The 14845-nt window shown below is 33.9% G+C and overlaps 1 protein-coding gene across 1 annotated transcript in view; it reads right to left on the bottom strand.

Moving 5' to 3' along the window:
* Nucleotides 1-4278: 4278 nt before the first annotated feature.
* ADGRG7 (adhesion G protein-coupled receptor G7) overlaps nt 4279-14845 on the bottom strand; it is a 73600-nt gene continuing 63033 nt past the window's right edge. Inside the window, exons 14-16 of the mRNA XM_051985197.1 lie at nt 14534-14683; nt 9301-9457; nt 4279-5169 (exon numbers count right to left, since the gene is read on the bottom strand). Of these exons, the coding sequence (XP_051841157.1) occupies nt 4897-5169; nt 9301-9457; nt 14534-14683 (580 nt within the window). The 3' untranslated portion in view covers nt 4279-4896. The remainder of the gene's footprint in view (nt 5170-9300; nt 9458-14533; nt 14684-14845) is intronic.

Here is a 14845-nt window from a genome sequence, read left to right as displayed (position 1 = left end):
TTTGGAAATAGCTGAATAAGTTATGGTATATGGATGTAATGGAATATTATTGTTCTATAAGAAATGACCAGCTAAATGATTTCAGAAAGGCCTGGAGAGACTTCCATGAACTGATGCTGAATGAAGTGAACAGAACTAAGAGAATATTGTATACAGTAACACCAAAATTATATAATTATCAACTGTGATGGACTTGGCTTTTTCAACAATGATGTGATTCAAAGCAATTTTAATAAATTTGGGATGGAAAGTGCCATCCACATGCAGAGAGGAAATTATGGAGACTGAATTTGGATCAAAGCATAGTATTTGTTGTTGTTTATTTGCTTGCTTTTTTCTTTTTTCACGTTTTCCCCCTTTTGATCTGATATTTTTTTTATGCAGCATGATGAATATAGAAATGTTTATCCTATATCAGATTGCTTGCTGTCTAGGGGAGAAAGTGAGGGGTAGGAGGGAGAAAAATTTGGAACACAATGTTTTGCAAAGGTAAAAGTTGAAAACTATCTTTGCATGTATTTGAAAACATAAAATACTATTTTGTTTTTTTATTTTTATTTTCAAAACATATGCATGAATAATTTTTCAACACTGACCCTTGCATAGTCTTATGTTTCAGATTTTTCCTTCCTTCCCCTCACTCCCTCCCCTAAATGGCAAGCAATCCAATATATGTTATATATGTTAAAATGTTAAAATCCAATATGTGTAAACATACTTATATAATTCTTTTGTTGCGCAAGAAAAATCACATCAAAAAGGAAAGAAAATGAGTAAAAAAACAAAATGCAAGCAAATAACATCAAAAAGAATGAAAAAGCTATGTTGTGATCCACACTCAGTTCCCACAGTCCTCTCTCTGGGTGTAGATGGTTCTTTTCATCACTGAATAATTGGAACTGGTTTGAATCATCTCATTGTTGAAGAGAGCCATATCCATCAGAATTAATCATCTCATAGTCTTCTTATTGTCAAATATAATGATCTCCTGGTTCTGCTCATTTCACTCAGCATCAGTTCATGTAAGTCTCTCCAAGCCTCTCTGTATTCATCCTGCTGGTCAGAACAATAATATTCCATAACATTCATATACCACAATTTACTCAACCATTCTCCAATTGATGGGCATCCATTCATTTTCCAGCTTCTAGCCACTACAAACAGGGCTGCCACAAACATTTTGGCACATACAGGTCCCTTTCCCTTCTTTAGAATTTCTTTGGGATATAAGCCCAGTAGTAACACTGATGGATCAAAGGGTATGTACAGTTTGATAACTTTTTGAGCAGTGTGCCAGTTTTCCCACATCCCCTCCAACATTCATTGTTTTTTCCTGCAAACTTAGCCAATCTGAGAAGTGCATAGTGGTGTCTCAAAATTGTCAATTTGCATTTCTCTGATCAATAGTTATTTAGAGCACCTTTTCATATGACTAGAAATTATTTTAATTTCTTTATCTGAAAATTGTTCATATCCTTTGACCTAAAATACTATTTTTTAAAAAGATTATATGGTTCCTTGTAAGTAGACTATCTTTCTTGCTTGCTTGTATTTATATCCTCAACGTTTAGCACAGTGTCTGACACATAGTAAAGTGTTTTATAAATATTTCTTGTTGCCTGATTTAGTTTGCTATTATATATATAAATATATATGTACATATATATTTATATATATAATCTTGTGTTAAATGAGTACAAATGCACTGTCATGACATGTACATGTGATAGGCCCTGTATGTAATTTAGGCTTACAGTCACTGAAACACTTTGTATTGTGTTCATGTATTGCATGTATGATTGATGGAACTATTTGCAGGCAATTCCCTGGGACACTAGAAAAGTATCTTCATTCTTTTTAGAAACTACTGTGTCTTTTGATGATGTTATATTAATTCTAGATGCCAAATTTACTGAAGGTGATTTTGCAAGAGACTGAAATATTTCTCTCTGGGATGCATGGAATAGTCTTTTTGAAGACTAACCTGGCTTCCTTGGAGGGGAGCTAAGTTACTAAAGACCCTGGACTTAGATTTCTTCTTAATCTTAGAAAAGAGGAGTCTTGATTCTTTTTGTACAGCAAAATAATGGTTTGGACATGTATACTTATTTTGTATTTAATTTATACTTTAACACATTTAACATGTATTGGTCAACTTGCCATCTGGGGGAGGGTGTGGAGGGAAGGAGGGGAAAAGTTGGAACAAAAGATTTGGCAATTGTCAATGCTATAAAATTACCCATGCGTATACCTTGTAAATAAAAAGCTATAATAAAAAAAAAAAAAAAAAGAAAGAAAAGAAAGAAAGAAAAGATGACTCTTATAGGATCCAAATGAGAGCATGGAGTTTTTATTACAGAAGAGTCTGACAAATTTCCCTGAAAAGGTCCAGGAAGAGAGTAGAAGAGAGAGCCCAGTGGCTGCAATAGCAGTAGTGATATCAATGGTAGGCAAGAACAACTCTGGACTTATAAGGAGGAAAAGCACAACTTAGTACTATAAAGCTATAGAAGCCTATATAAGTCCCATCAACAGCTCCAAGTTTATTTTGTTTCTGAGAGGTGTCTAATTCTTTAAGGTAATAACTGCTAGTGAGGAGATCTATATAGATCCCTAATGCAAAAGGTAGGACTCACTTGAAAATATAGAGGTTCTGTTAATGGGGGGAGAGGGGGAGGGCTGCAATTATAGGTCCTTAATGTTTTTCAATTTCTGTGAAGTGAAATGCTATCTCTACCCAATATACTGTGTTGTGATTTTTGTAGTACATTATTGGTTGGCGTTTGACTACGTCATTCAGTTTAAACTGCTTTTCCCAAAATTTCCAACTTTTTCAACTTCTTAATTTCCAAATCTAATAACATTTTTTCAGTCCTCATCCTCCTTGACCTCTGATTTTTAATGACATTAGTCTTTCTTGATTTTCCTCCTATCTGTCTGTCCGTGTTTTTTTCAGTCTCCTTTTTCAGGTCGATCATCCAGATCACACCCCCTAACTGTAAATATTCTTTGAGGAATTGTCCTGGATTCTTTTCTATTATTTCACTATATTTTTCACTTGCTACCCCCATTCCTAAGGGAGTTTAGTTGTAATCTCTCTGCAGATGACTCCCAAATCTATATCTAGTTTTCTCTATGGAGCTCTGATTCTGTCTTTCCAATTTCCTATTGCACATTTTCAATTTTATGTCTCATAGACTTCTCAAAATGAACATGCAATTTCTATATTTTTTTTACCAGGGGCACCATTCCAGTTAACTAAGTTTAAAACCTTGGTGTTATTTTTAACTCCTTACTCTCCCTCATACTATATATACAATCAATTTTCAAAACCTGTTGTTTTTAACTTCACATCATCTTTTGGGTCCACCCTCTTCTCTCTGTTCACATAGCCAACATTAGGTTCAAGGGCTTATCATCTATCACTTGAAATACTGTTATAACTTTATTAAAACTACCTCATAACTCTCCTCTCTCTAGTCTATTCTCTACACAGTTAGCAAAGTGATTTTCCTAAAGTATAACAATGATTATCTCAGTCTCTTATTTAGTAAACACCAATGACTCTCTATTGTCTTTGGGATCAAATAGTCAATAAGCATCTGATAAGCATTTCCTAAGCCCCAGACACTGTATTGGAATACAGGTGATAACAGAGAATGAAATAGTCTATATTTTCAAAGAATTTACAATCTAAAAAATCAAATATAAGCATCTTTGTTTAGCTTTAAAATAACTTTACAATCTGGCCCCTACCTTTCTAACTTTATTTTACATTCTTATTCTTTTTGCACTGTCTGTCAGCCAAATTCCTTACTATATAAGAAATCAAAAACAAAACTGCGTCTCCCACTTCCATTCCTTTGTACCAGTTGTTCCTCGTGCTTTGACTGTACTTGTCACTTTCAAAACTCTGCTCAAGAGAAACCTTTTATATGAAGCCTTTCTAATTGTCCCGACTGTTAGTGCCTTACCCAAATTTAGTATCTATTTATTTTGTATATGTTTTATATTTATGTTCATGTTGTTTCTCCTAATAAGCTTTCTGAAAGAAAGGACTATTTTTTAAAATTGTATACTTAACATTTAATATACTGCCTGGCATATAGTAAGTATGTAATAAATTCTTGCCAGCTGATTGAATGATTAATGAGATCATGGATCCATTGGCATTTTTTTTTCTATCTTCTATGTGATTATATACTAACTATAGTAATACTTATTTTTACCTAATACAAGGTAAGATTCTTTTGCAGAATATATATTTACAAAAATCAACCTGGTATAAAACATTTTATTGGGAATAAAATGTAAATAAAACCAAAGTTAAGTATGTACATAACATCAGTAATAGAACTAAGCAGCATCTTTTTTGTTGTTCTAAAAGTAAAGAATGGCATCCATTAAACAATAGAAGGTAATTATTTTTATTTTTAATCACAATTGACTTTTAGCTTATATGATGTGGCACGTATTATAAATCTTTAATCCTAGGTTGTTCAGTCTTTGGAAAGCCCTAAGATTCTGATGGTACTTCAGCACCACGGAATAACAGAGGTAGCCTTGATTCACAAGAATAATTAACTAAAGTAGGGAGTTACCATATGTGGTGGAGGCTTTCCCCCCTTCTCTGCCCCTCCTCTGAGCTGAATTTGTCTTTAAAAGTTGATTTTCAGGCATTTTCACACTCCGCGTCCGAAGCCCATTTTATGTGTATGAAGCTTGACCTGGGCATGAAAAATTCTACTTATGGCTCAGTATGAAAGGCTCTATCTATTTATTTTTACCTACAATAAAAGAATATTGAAGAAAAAGCCTAGTAAAGTTAAGTATTAAGAGAAAGGGGAGAAATCATTTAAAATTCATATCTGATATATCAAAAATAGGTTACCAAAGTTATACTATTACAGTTTCGTGGCATGAATTACTTTGGTTACTTTCAGAAATGATTGTCTTCTCAGAAGTTGGAGATGGATCAAACAGCCTGAAGTGCTCGATTCTGCTTGGAAAGGACCTTATCATTTCATACACCTGTGCATGTAGGGAAATTGACTTCATAGAAGGCATTTTCATCTTCCCAGTGGTAGATGATATTGACTTGAATATATCAGAAACTTTATTCTGGAAGACCTTTGTTTTTACAGTGTAGAAGATGAAAATTTGCAATCCCTATATATGGAATGAAAACATAATTTTATTAGTTCAGAGATTAAGAAACAGAGAAGCATTCAGTGGAGTCATCCACCTTTCCCAATCCTTTTATCTTCCTCTTCTGTTTATATGCTTACATCTATTAATCATGTACTTACCTAAGAGAGATGAACTCCTAAACTAATTCAATATGCCCTGTGTGGACAAGCCACTTAACCTTTCACTGCTCCAGGCAATTCTCTAACTATAAATTATGAAAGAGCTGCTGATCTTCATGTTGGGAGGAAAAGAAGTTTCTATAACATGAGTTCTTACATTGGTAAAATCACAATAAGTAATCACTCAGGAATTTGGGATTCCAATAGAAAATTGCAAAAAGAACCTTATTAATCATTCATCAATTTAGTATTAATTACTTTTATTTGATGTGGCTGTTTCTAAATGAAAAAAATTAGATCTCTCAAACCTCCTTTAATTCACTTTCCCTGTCTGAAATGAAATCTGATAATAGTTTAGAGAGTATTTATTCCTATTGAGAAAGAAAAGTTTAACTGATAAGAACTGCCTCCCATTTTATAAGTGGAACTTACTCTCCATTACATTTTGAAATTTTAGACCACAATCATATCAAGAAATAAACCAGTATGGTGAAATTTTTATGCTAATGTTTAGCCTCTGGGTAATTTGTAGAAGTTTAGAAAAATTACCTGAAGAAGGCATTATAGTTAAATATGGTGTTTTAAGAATCCAGAGAGAATTCTAAAAGAATTCCTAGAATATTATTCATGGAATTAGAAGATTAAATCTCATTTGTTGAATTGTGACTTTCAAATGGAACATCTAAGTTTCTGGGATGGTAATTATATATATATTTTTAAATTTCGATCTTTGCAAACATATATCTACATGTGAAATATGTCTCTCTTAAAATGACCCAAAATACAAGACTAACTAGTGACAAATAGTTGCTTCTAAAAATACAATAGATAGATGAGGTTTAAGGTCTTCCATCCTCTCCTTCCTATGACAAGAAATTATATTGCTCAAGTACAGATTACATAACACCCTGTTTCAATTTTTTTTTTTAAACCATCTTACTCTCAGCTAAAGATAATATGAGTCAACAGGTCTTCAGGAAACATCACTTCAAGAAGAAAATAAAGAAAATCTTTTGTGAATCAAGAATTGCTGCAGCAGTGTGATTCCTTGGACAGGTTCATAATATGCTTAAAAATTATAATCAAACGGAAGTTATTAGAGACACATAATCTGACAAATTTTGTTTTTGAGTTCTTATTAATATAAATAGCTTAAATAACAAGTCCCTTAGTGACAGAATCCACTGTCTCTTAATTATTCTTATTCATCCATACAGTCTATAATTCAAATAGAAATGTTTTCAAACAAGATCTTTCCCCCAATCAAGAGAAGTTAAGAAACTAAATATATGGAGAGGAAGGACATTCTCAGTTAAGCATTGAATAATTTGGGGAGCTAACACTATCTCTAAGTTGAATTGGAAATCAAAATGTGTGCAGTATTAAAATAGCAAGAGAGTCTTTGAAGTCTTCCAAGAGAAGCATTATTCTTTCTTTTAAAGTTTGTGAATTTCTAGAACATATTTCAATGTTAACATAATCATATTATGATATCAAACACAAATGATTGCTTCATTAACTGCTTTCATTAACTTTCATTAATTGGATTAATCCCCTATACACACAATTATTGTTCATGTTAATAATGATGTTCAAACTCTCTTCTTCTTTCTCTTTCTACCTTATTCTCTTCTGTCTCTTACTCTATCTTCATGTAATTAAAAGTATATAATAATATTAATATCATTCTTTTGTTTTTATTAAGCCAATGTTAGTAGAAAAAATTCTGACATACTAGTTGAAAACATGTTTTTGAAAGTTTATTATTAAATATGTTTACTTTTACACTTAAAATGATTTAAAGTGAAAAATAACTTTAGTTGCATACAAAATTGTGGATCATAATCACAGCCATTCTTCCACATATTTAAACTATTAAAAATAAGTATGTAGTGCTATTGAAGGCCACTCCATCCAAGAATAGTGAATAGCTGGTCAAGGAAATAGTTTCTAAAATTGGGTTTCAGATTTCTGGACCATAGCTTAAAATATAGGAATAATGGACTCCTTACCATAGAAGATATTTACCTAATATATCCTTAAAATTGAATAGAAAGAACTCTAAAATTAAGTTTGGGAATAAGGGAAAGATTATGGTTATGTACCAAGCAAGATAGTGTAAAGAATATCTATAATGAAATAAGAATAGCATTTGTGACGCCCAGAAGTTCACAGGAAACAAAAAATCCAAGCAAGGGACTAAAAGTAAAAATCCTGACCCTCAACTGTTTGCTCAAAAATTTTCAGTGTTTTAGGCAACATGCAAGAACCTTAATGCTAAAAGGTGATCTCAAGGTATCATTGAGACTTAGTGAAATGAAAGCCATTACTTGATCATTCCTAGATGATAGATCTTATTTTTAAAAGGCAGAATATGTAAAGGCGCACAGCTGGCATTGTATATTAAGAAAATAAGTAATAGGGGAATATATCTAAGAAGAAGAAAAAGGAAGCATAATGAAGAGTGAACATCAATGGGATACTTTTGTTTTTCAGAACCAAGGCCCATCAAGAAGGCTGTGTTCTGAGCTTGGTGTAACAATAATCTTTTGCACTCAGGATGATATCACCCTCTGGCAAAGTATATTGTTTGGACCAGGCTCCAGGTATTGACTGAGGGATTTTGCTTCCCCTATTTCTCAGGTCATCCATCACATGTTCACAATCCCTGTTCCTTGCAGGTACTGCACTCCTGTTCCCATCACAGTCCTGATTTGGTGTCCGCAGGTTGGACACATCCCCCGTGAAATAATGACTGTTCCCACCAGGCCCCCGAGAACAGTAACTCCAGACATACAAATGATTATGTCATAATTATTAAGCCATCCTTCTTAGGAGGGAGTACTTCTTTTTGCAAACGTCACTTTCCTTACTCTGAAACTAATTAAACTTCTGTTTTCTCTAGCTTGCTCTCTCCTAGCTCCATGTACCTAGATATTAGGGAACTGCAACTGCAGTTCGGTTGACAAGATGCACTGAAAAATTCACCAATTAATTAAAATTATATACAGGATATGAAAGTAATAGCAGTCCTATAAAAGTATCAGGCATGCTAAAGACTTATGATAAAGAGAAAAAACTAAAGACAATAACTTAGGATTCTTTTTAAAAGCAATTTTGGGAGCCTGAAGACAATGCCAAAGATGAAAGAGGACCAACATATCAATAATGATTTTGAGCAACAGAGAAGAAAGAATTATTAGATTTTAATTTTGTTCCTGATTTCTTTATGAAGAAAAATTATAGAATAATTATAGAATTATAGAATACAACAAAAGTGGTACAATGGGAAGCTAAATGGCACAGTGGATAAAGCAGGAGGATTTGGAAATTGAAAGATCTTAGTTCAAATTCTGCCTAAGAACCCTCTTAGCTGTGTGGTCCTGGACAAATGACTTAATTACTTAATCCTTTCACCTCAGTTTCCTCAACTATCAAATGAGCTGGAGAAGGAAAGAGCAAACCAGTATAGTATCCAAATGGGGCTGCTGAAGAGGTCAGATGTCACAGGACAACTGCACAACAGCAACAAAACAACAGGTGATGAGTGCTTAAGTTGGAGTGAATGGAAAGGTTTGCATGGATGGGATTTTGTACAGCAGAGGTAGCAAACAAAAGGACAGCTGTTACCCTAAACATTCCCAGTGCTGCCTAAACCAGATTGAGTTGTAATTGGAAAATATTTTACAAAATAATTTAAGATACAATAAAACACAATGATAATATGTGGTTTTCAATATGGAACTCACAGGTTTTATTGCCCCTTTTCTACTTGAATTTGACACTACTGAGATACAAGGATTCTTGCCCAAATATGGATATTCTGGGATTTTGCAAGTCCCCATTGCCAGATAAATGCTCAATTGCCTAAGGGAGATTCACATATCCTGACACTACTTCAACACAATAGAAGATAATTACTTGACCCGAAATGATTCAGTCTCAGTGATGGGGGAATTTTATCACTTTTGAGGCTGTTCTTTCTACGTACCTGTGTTGAGTTGAAAATGCAGAATAAGTAGTTGAAGATGATTTTTATATCATCATCCATTATTAGCGTTAGGTAACCCAGAATCCAAGTAAGCCCCAAAACTACAACAATGGATAATGTGCTAAGAATCTTCCTTGTGAATGAGCTCCTTTTTGTGCTGAATGAGAAAAAAAAAAAAAAAGAAAGACTGTTCTGATTTATATTAGCAACATTACCATCCCTACCCCTATCACTTGATATCAATAGGGAAAGAGACAGGACTTGTAACTCATTGGTGTAGGGAACTCCTGTGTAACCATTTTTATTTATACTGCATGACGTAGAAGGTCCATAGGTTTGGAACATTTCATATCATTACAAAAAAATGTTAATATGTTAATCTATTTTTGGTGATTTTTTTTCTTCTTCTTGTTTTCCCAGAAACAGTTCTTTGGGAAGTTGAAAGAAAGGGATTAAAGAATAAAAGTAGGTAATATAAAAACAAAAGATACCAAATTAACTAAAATATATTTCTACTGAACATTAAAATTTTTAATCCTTATGAAAATCCTTATGAAAAGTCATAGGCTTTAGGATTTAGGAACAACTTCCTTTCCTCCAAATTCTCTCATTTTTATGTTAACCAATATAAAGAGAGGGTAACGTATCTGCTGATAATAAAACAGATTGAAGCTTTTTAAAATCTAACTACAGTTTTTTTGTCTCATTAACCTTTGTACAGGATTCCTTGTCTGACTTTTTATTGGTAGATAAGCCCCATACTTTCTCACTCCTTGTTGGCACATTATCTGACAAGTTTCACTATCTCGTAGTGACTTTGCATTTTGAGTTTTTTTATGTTATATTTAAGAGAAAGATGAATCCTAGAATTTTAGACCTAGTAACCAGCTCTGAGATCACTATTCCAACCCCCTGTTTTGCACCTGAGACCCAGAGTGGTTAACTGACTTGCTAGAGGTTACACAGTTGACTGGCAAGCATCAGAATTGGGAGTATATGAAGCCAGAACTCCTGTTTGCAATTTGCATTATATCATTCTGCTTTATTGGGTGACCTCCACAAGTCCCAATGCCCTTATGATTCTCCTAGTATTTATGCTATGTCAGGACTTTCCAAGTGGACAAACAGAGATGGAAGCTATATCCATTATAAAGAAGAAAGGTGGGGGCCACAATCTCCAGAAGGTCCCAATTGAATCCCATGGAGGTAGCACAACATAGTAGAAAGAGCACTGGAATTAGAAAGATCTAGTTTTACTATTTCAAATGTAATGGACTTTAAAGCCATGAAGAATTACAATAATATGTCATTAGTAGTGACTTTCACACAATAATTGTTCTCTCTAGATTCGTCCCTTGAGTGACCAATGACATGAGTTTGCAGGAAGACTGTTTGAGATACAGCATCATAGAAGATATCAAAGTTAACTGAATAATATGTGCTCCAGGCTCCATATGATTCAGGCTAGTGCTCCTGAAAGATTGGGCTCATTATTGGAACAAAATGAGACCAAAAATTACCATTAAGAGACTAACCGGTTGTTCAAATCAAGTTTTTAAAATGTCATCTTTCAAAGCTTGCTTCTAACAATGTTTAAGCAATTACTGATGTCGTTTTGAAAATTTCTCTTTTTTTCCCCAGAGGTTCAGATCAACTATTTCTCATCCATTCAATTTTTCATTCACTCATTTATTTTATAAAAATTCCCTTTCTTTCATGAAACCTTCCCTATGTCTCTCTGTTCTACTCCATTGCCTACTCAATAAAAAGATATTTGAATATCCTGTAATTAAAGTCCTTGACACAATCTAGCCTCAACTTTACTTTTCAGCTTTCTTTTGCCTTACTACCCATAGTATACTCCATGTTTCAGCAAAACTGGACTAAATGGCAAGGATTGTTTTGGGGCTCATTTAAGATTTTTTGGTTTTCATCTTTGTATTTTCAGTGCCTACCACAGTGCCTGACACATAGTAGATGCTTAAAAATGCTTGTTGATTGATTGATTGATTGAGGTCTTTGATCTTATCAACAACTTTTCCTACTTCCATGGCTATATGTAGGCTATCCCTGTTGCTTGAACCATGTTCTCTGACACTTCCAACTTTTCCCTGACATCCATCCTTTTACTCTCAGCTCAGCAAGACTATTTCAAGATTCCTTTCCTAATCCCCTTAGCTGAGGCTCTGCCATTCCATCATAAATACAGACCACACCTTGTCTGACCTCTCTTATGTACTAACTCAATAATTTTCTAACTTGTATTGTAATTACTTGTCTACAAGTTGTTGTTTTTTTAATTATAGCTTTTTATTTACAAAACATATGCATGGGTAATTTTTCAACATTGACCCTTGCAAAACCTTCTATTCCAAATTTTCCTCTTCTTCTCTCTACCTCCTCCCCTAGATGGCAGGTAGTCCAATACATTAAATATGTTAAATCCAATATATGTATACATATTTATACAATAATCTTGCTGCACAAGAAAAGTCAGATCAAGAAGGAAGAAAAAAATGCAAAAGAAAATACAAGCAAACAACAACAGAGAGACTGAGACTGCTATGCTGTCATCCACACTCAGTTCCCATAGTCCTCCCTCTGGGCATAGATGGCTCTCTTCATCACTGAACAAGTGGAACTGGTTTGAATCATCTTATTGTTGAAGAGAACCACATCCATCAGAATTGATTGTCGTATAGTCTTGTACAAGTTGTTTTTTTTTTAAAAAAAAAATTCTCATCCACCTAGAAGACTAGAAGTTATTCAAAGTCAAAACTGTACTGCTTTTCATCTTGACACTCTCCCCAGTAGCTGAACAGTGTCTGATATATTGGAACTTAGTACCTGTTTATTCAATTGAATTAAATAATAATTCTTTCTGATTTAAAAATTAATGATTATGATTAATTAAATAATAATTCTTTGGTGTTATGTTCATTATGAAATATAAATAATATTTAACATGTGGTTTGGTAATGATATGGAATACATAAAATATAGATTATTATGTCCATTATGAAAGGCAGCCTGATGTATGTAGCTGATAGAGGGTTGGCCTTGGAATTAGGAAGAATTGGTTTCAAATCCTGCCTTTGACATATGGTAACTATATGATCAAAGACACTTATCCTCTCATTGACCCCAGATAACTCTTTAATATTATAGCTCTTTCCTTTCTTTCTTTCTCTCTCTCTCTCTCTCTCTCTCTCTTCCTCCCTTCCTTCCTTCTTCCCTCCCTTTCTTTCTTTTTTTCTTTCTCTCTTTCTTCCTCCTTCCCTTCCTTCATCCCTACTTTTCTTTTTCTTTCTTCAATTCTTTTTCTCTTTTTCTTTCTTTTTCTGTGTGTGGAAGCAATTTGGATTAATTGACTTACCTAGGGTCACAGAGCTAGCTTTGAGCTTAGGTCCTCCTTACTCCAGGGCCAGTGCTCAGTCTACTATGTGACCTAAAACCCCCTAATATCATAACTTTCAAATGAGTGATTGAGCTGGATTGGGGGATGGAGTTTCCATTCCAAGGACACTTGGTGGTTATCTCCAATTTAATCTGTTTATAGCTTATTGGTACATACTTGCTTGCATGCAGTCTTTCTCATGAGATCCTTTCCTTCAGAATGGGGACTATTTTTACTTTTCTTCATATACCTGGCACTTCAAACTACTTGTACATAGTAAGTGTTTAATAAATGCATGTTGACTTGATTTGATTCATAGTTTGTCAGGTATTGACTGAACCTAGGTGAATGGCACGTAGAATGGTTCTCAGAAATACATATTAGATGTAAGTTTCTTAAGGGTAGAGACATTAATTTCTCTTCTTACATTTTCCCAGAACCTCCTTCCCAGGGCCTACCATGCATGGTGCCTACCATATTTTTTGGTTGTTATTAAATCATTTAGTCATATCTAATCTTTGGGATCCCATGGACTTTACTGTCCGTGGGGTTTTCTTTGGCAAGAAGTGATTTTCCATTTCCTTTTTCAGTGGATTAAGGCAAAAAGAAATTAGGTATTTTGTCCAGGGTTTCACAGTTAGTGTCTGAGTCATTCCTGATTCCAAGTCCAGCATTCCATCTGTGTGCTGAACCTCCTAAATCCCTCCCAGGCAAAGAGACATTAAGAGACTTGTATAGGATCACACAGCTAATAGGTATCTGAGGCTGGTTTTGAACTCAAGTCTTCCTAATGCTTTATCCCCTGAGCCATTTAGCTCTCCCATCCTGGCACATAATAGTCACTTAATAAATGTTTATTAACTAACTAAAATATCACACTGATGAAATATATGTGTATGTGTATATAATACACACTATACATAATATATATATCTAAATTATTTTTAAAAGACTTTTTTTTCCTCTTGAACTTTGTTTTGCTTTTCAATTCGGCTTACATAATTCAAAAAAAAAAATAGCTGAGTGTTATAGTGAACAAGAGCTAACCAATTAACAACATTTAAGAAGACAGGAAGCAACTCCTACAATTTGGTGGACAACCTTTTTTTTTTTCCCCCTGAGGTAATTGGGGGTTAAATGACTTGCCCAGGGTCACACAGCTAGAAAAAACAATCTTTTTTTTTCTTGACAGTTATTTTTTAAATAACAGCTTTCCATTTTCAAAATATATGTAAAGATAGTTTTCAACATTCATCCTTGCAAAACCTTGTGTTCTAAATTTTTTTTTCTCTCCTTTCCCCCACCCCACCTCCACTAAATAGCAAGTAATTCAATATATGTTAAACATGTACAATTCTTCTATACTTATTTCCACAATTACCATGCTGCACAAGAAAAATCAGATCAAAAAGGGAAAAAAAAATGAGAAAGAAAACAAAAAACAAGCAAACAACAAAAAAGGTGAAAATACTCTATTGTGATCCACACTCAATTACCACAATCCTCTCTCTAGATGTAGATGTCTCTCTCCAACACAAGACCATTGGAATTGGCCTGAATCACTTCATTGTTGAAAAGAACCACTGGACAATTTGCTAACATGAAAGCTTGTGTCCACACTAGTAATGTTTCTCCAACTTTAGCTAGGTCAGGACTTTGTCTTAAAGACACACATGGCTCTATTATATTTGGTGGGCCTACAGAATTGGTTTCTTCCCTGTCATGGTCTTAAGAATGCAGAACTCACCTCTCACTACAATAAAGTCGTTGAGGGTGACTTTATTGAGTCTTATTACATTAAATCATGCCTGAAGGCTCCTTCTCATTATCTCTTACCTGGTCAAGTTCTCATTTCTTCTCCACAGAACTTTGACTGAGATGATAACAAAAATTACAATATTGGTGATCAAAATGATAAGCACAGGTAAAATGAGTGACCACAACAATGGACTCTCTACATAGCTGTCTGGGATTGCAAGCCAACATCTATTAAAAAAAAAAAAAAGAATTATTTTATTCAAGGAAATACATTTATTGTTTCCCTTTTCTATTAAAGAGCTTAATGGACTCAGATTCAAAGAACTTTTAAAAAGCTAAGTCATCCCTTATCAATCAATAAGCAATTATTGAACACTTAGTATTTGCCAG

Source organism: Antechinus flavipes, chromosome 3, assembly GCF_016432865.1.
Source record: "Antechinus flavipes isolate AdamAnt ecotype Samford, QLD, Australia chromosome 3, AdamAnt_v2, whole genome shotgun sequence".
Taxonomy (NCBI): Eukaryota; Metazoa; Chordata; class Mammalia; order Dasyuromorphia; family Dasyuridae; genus Antechinus; species Antechinus flavipes.
The sequence above is the reverse complement of the archived record's forward strand: the minus strand, read 5'-3'. Positions and strand labels throughout refer to the sequence as shown.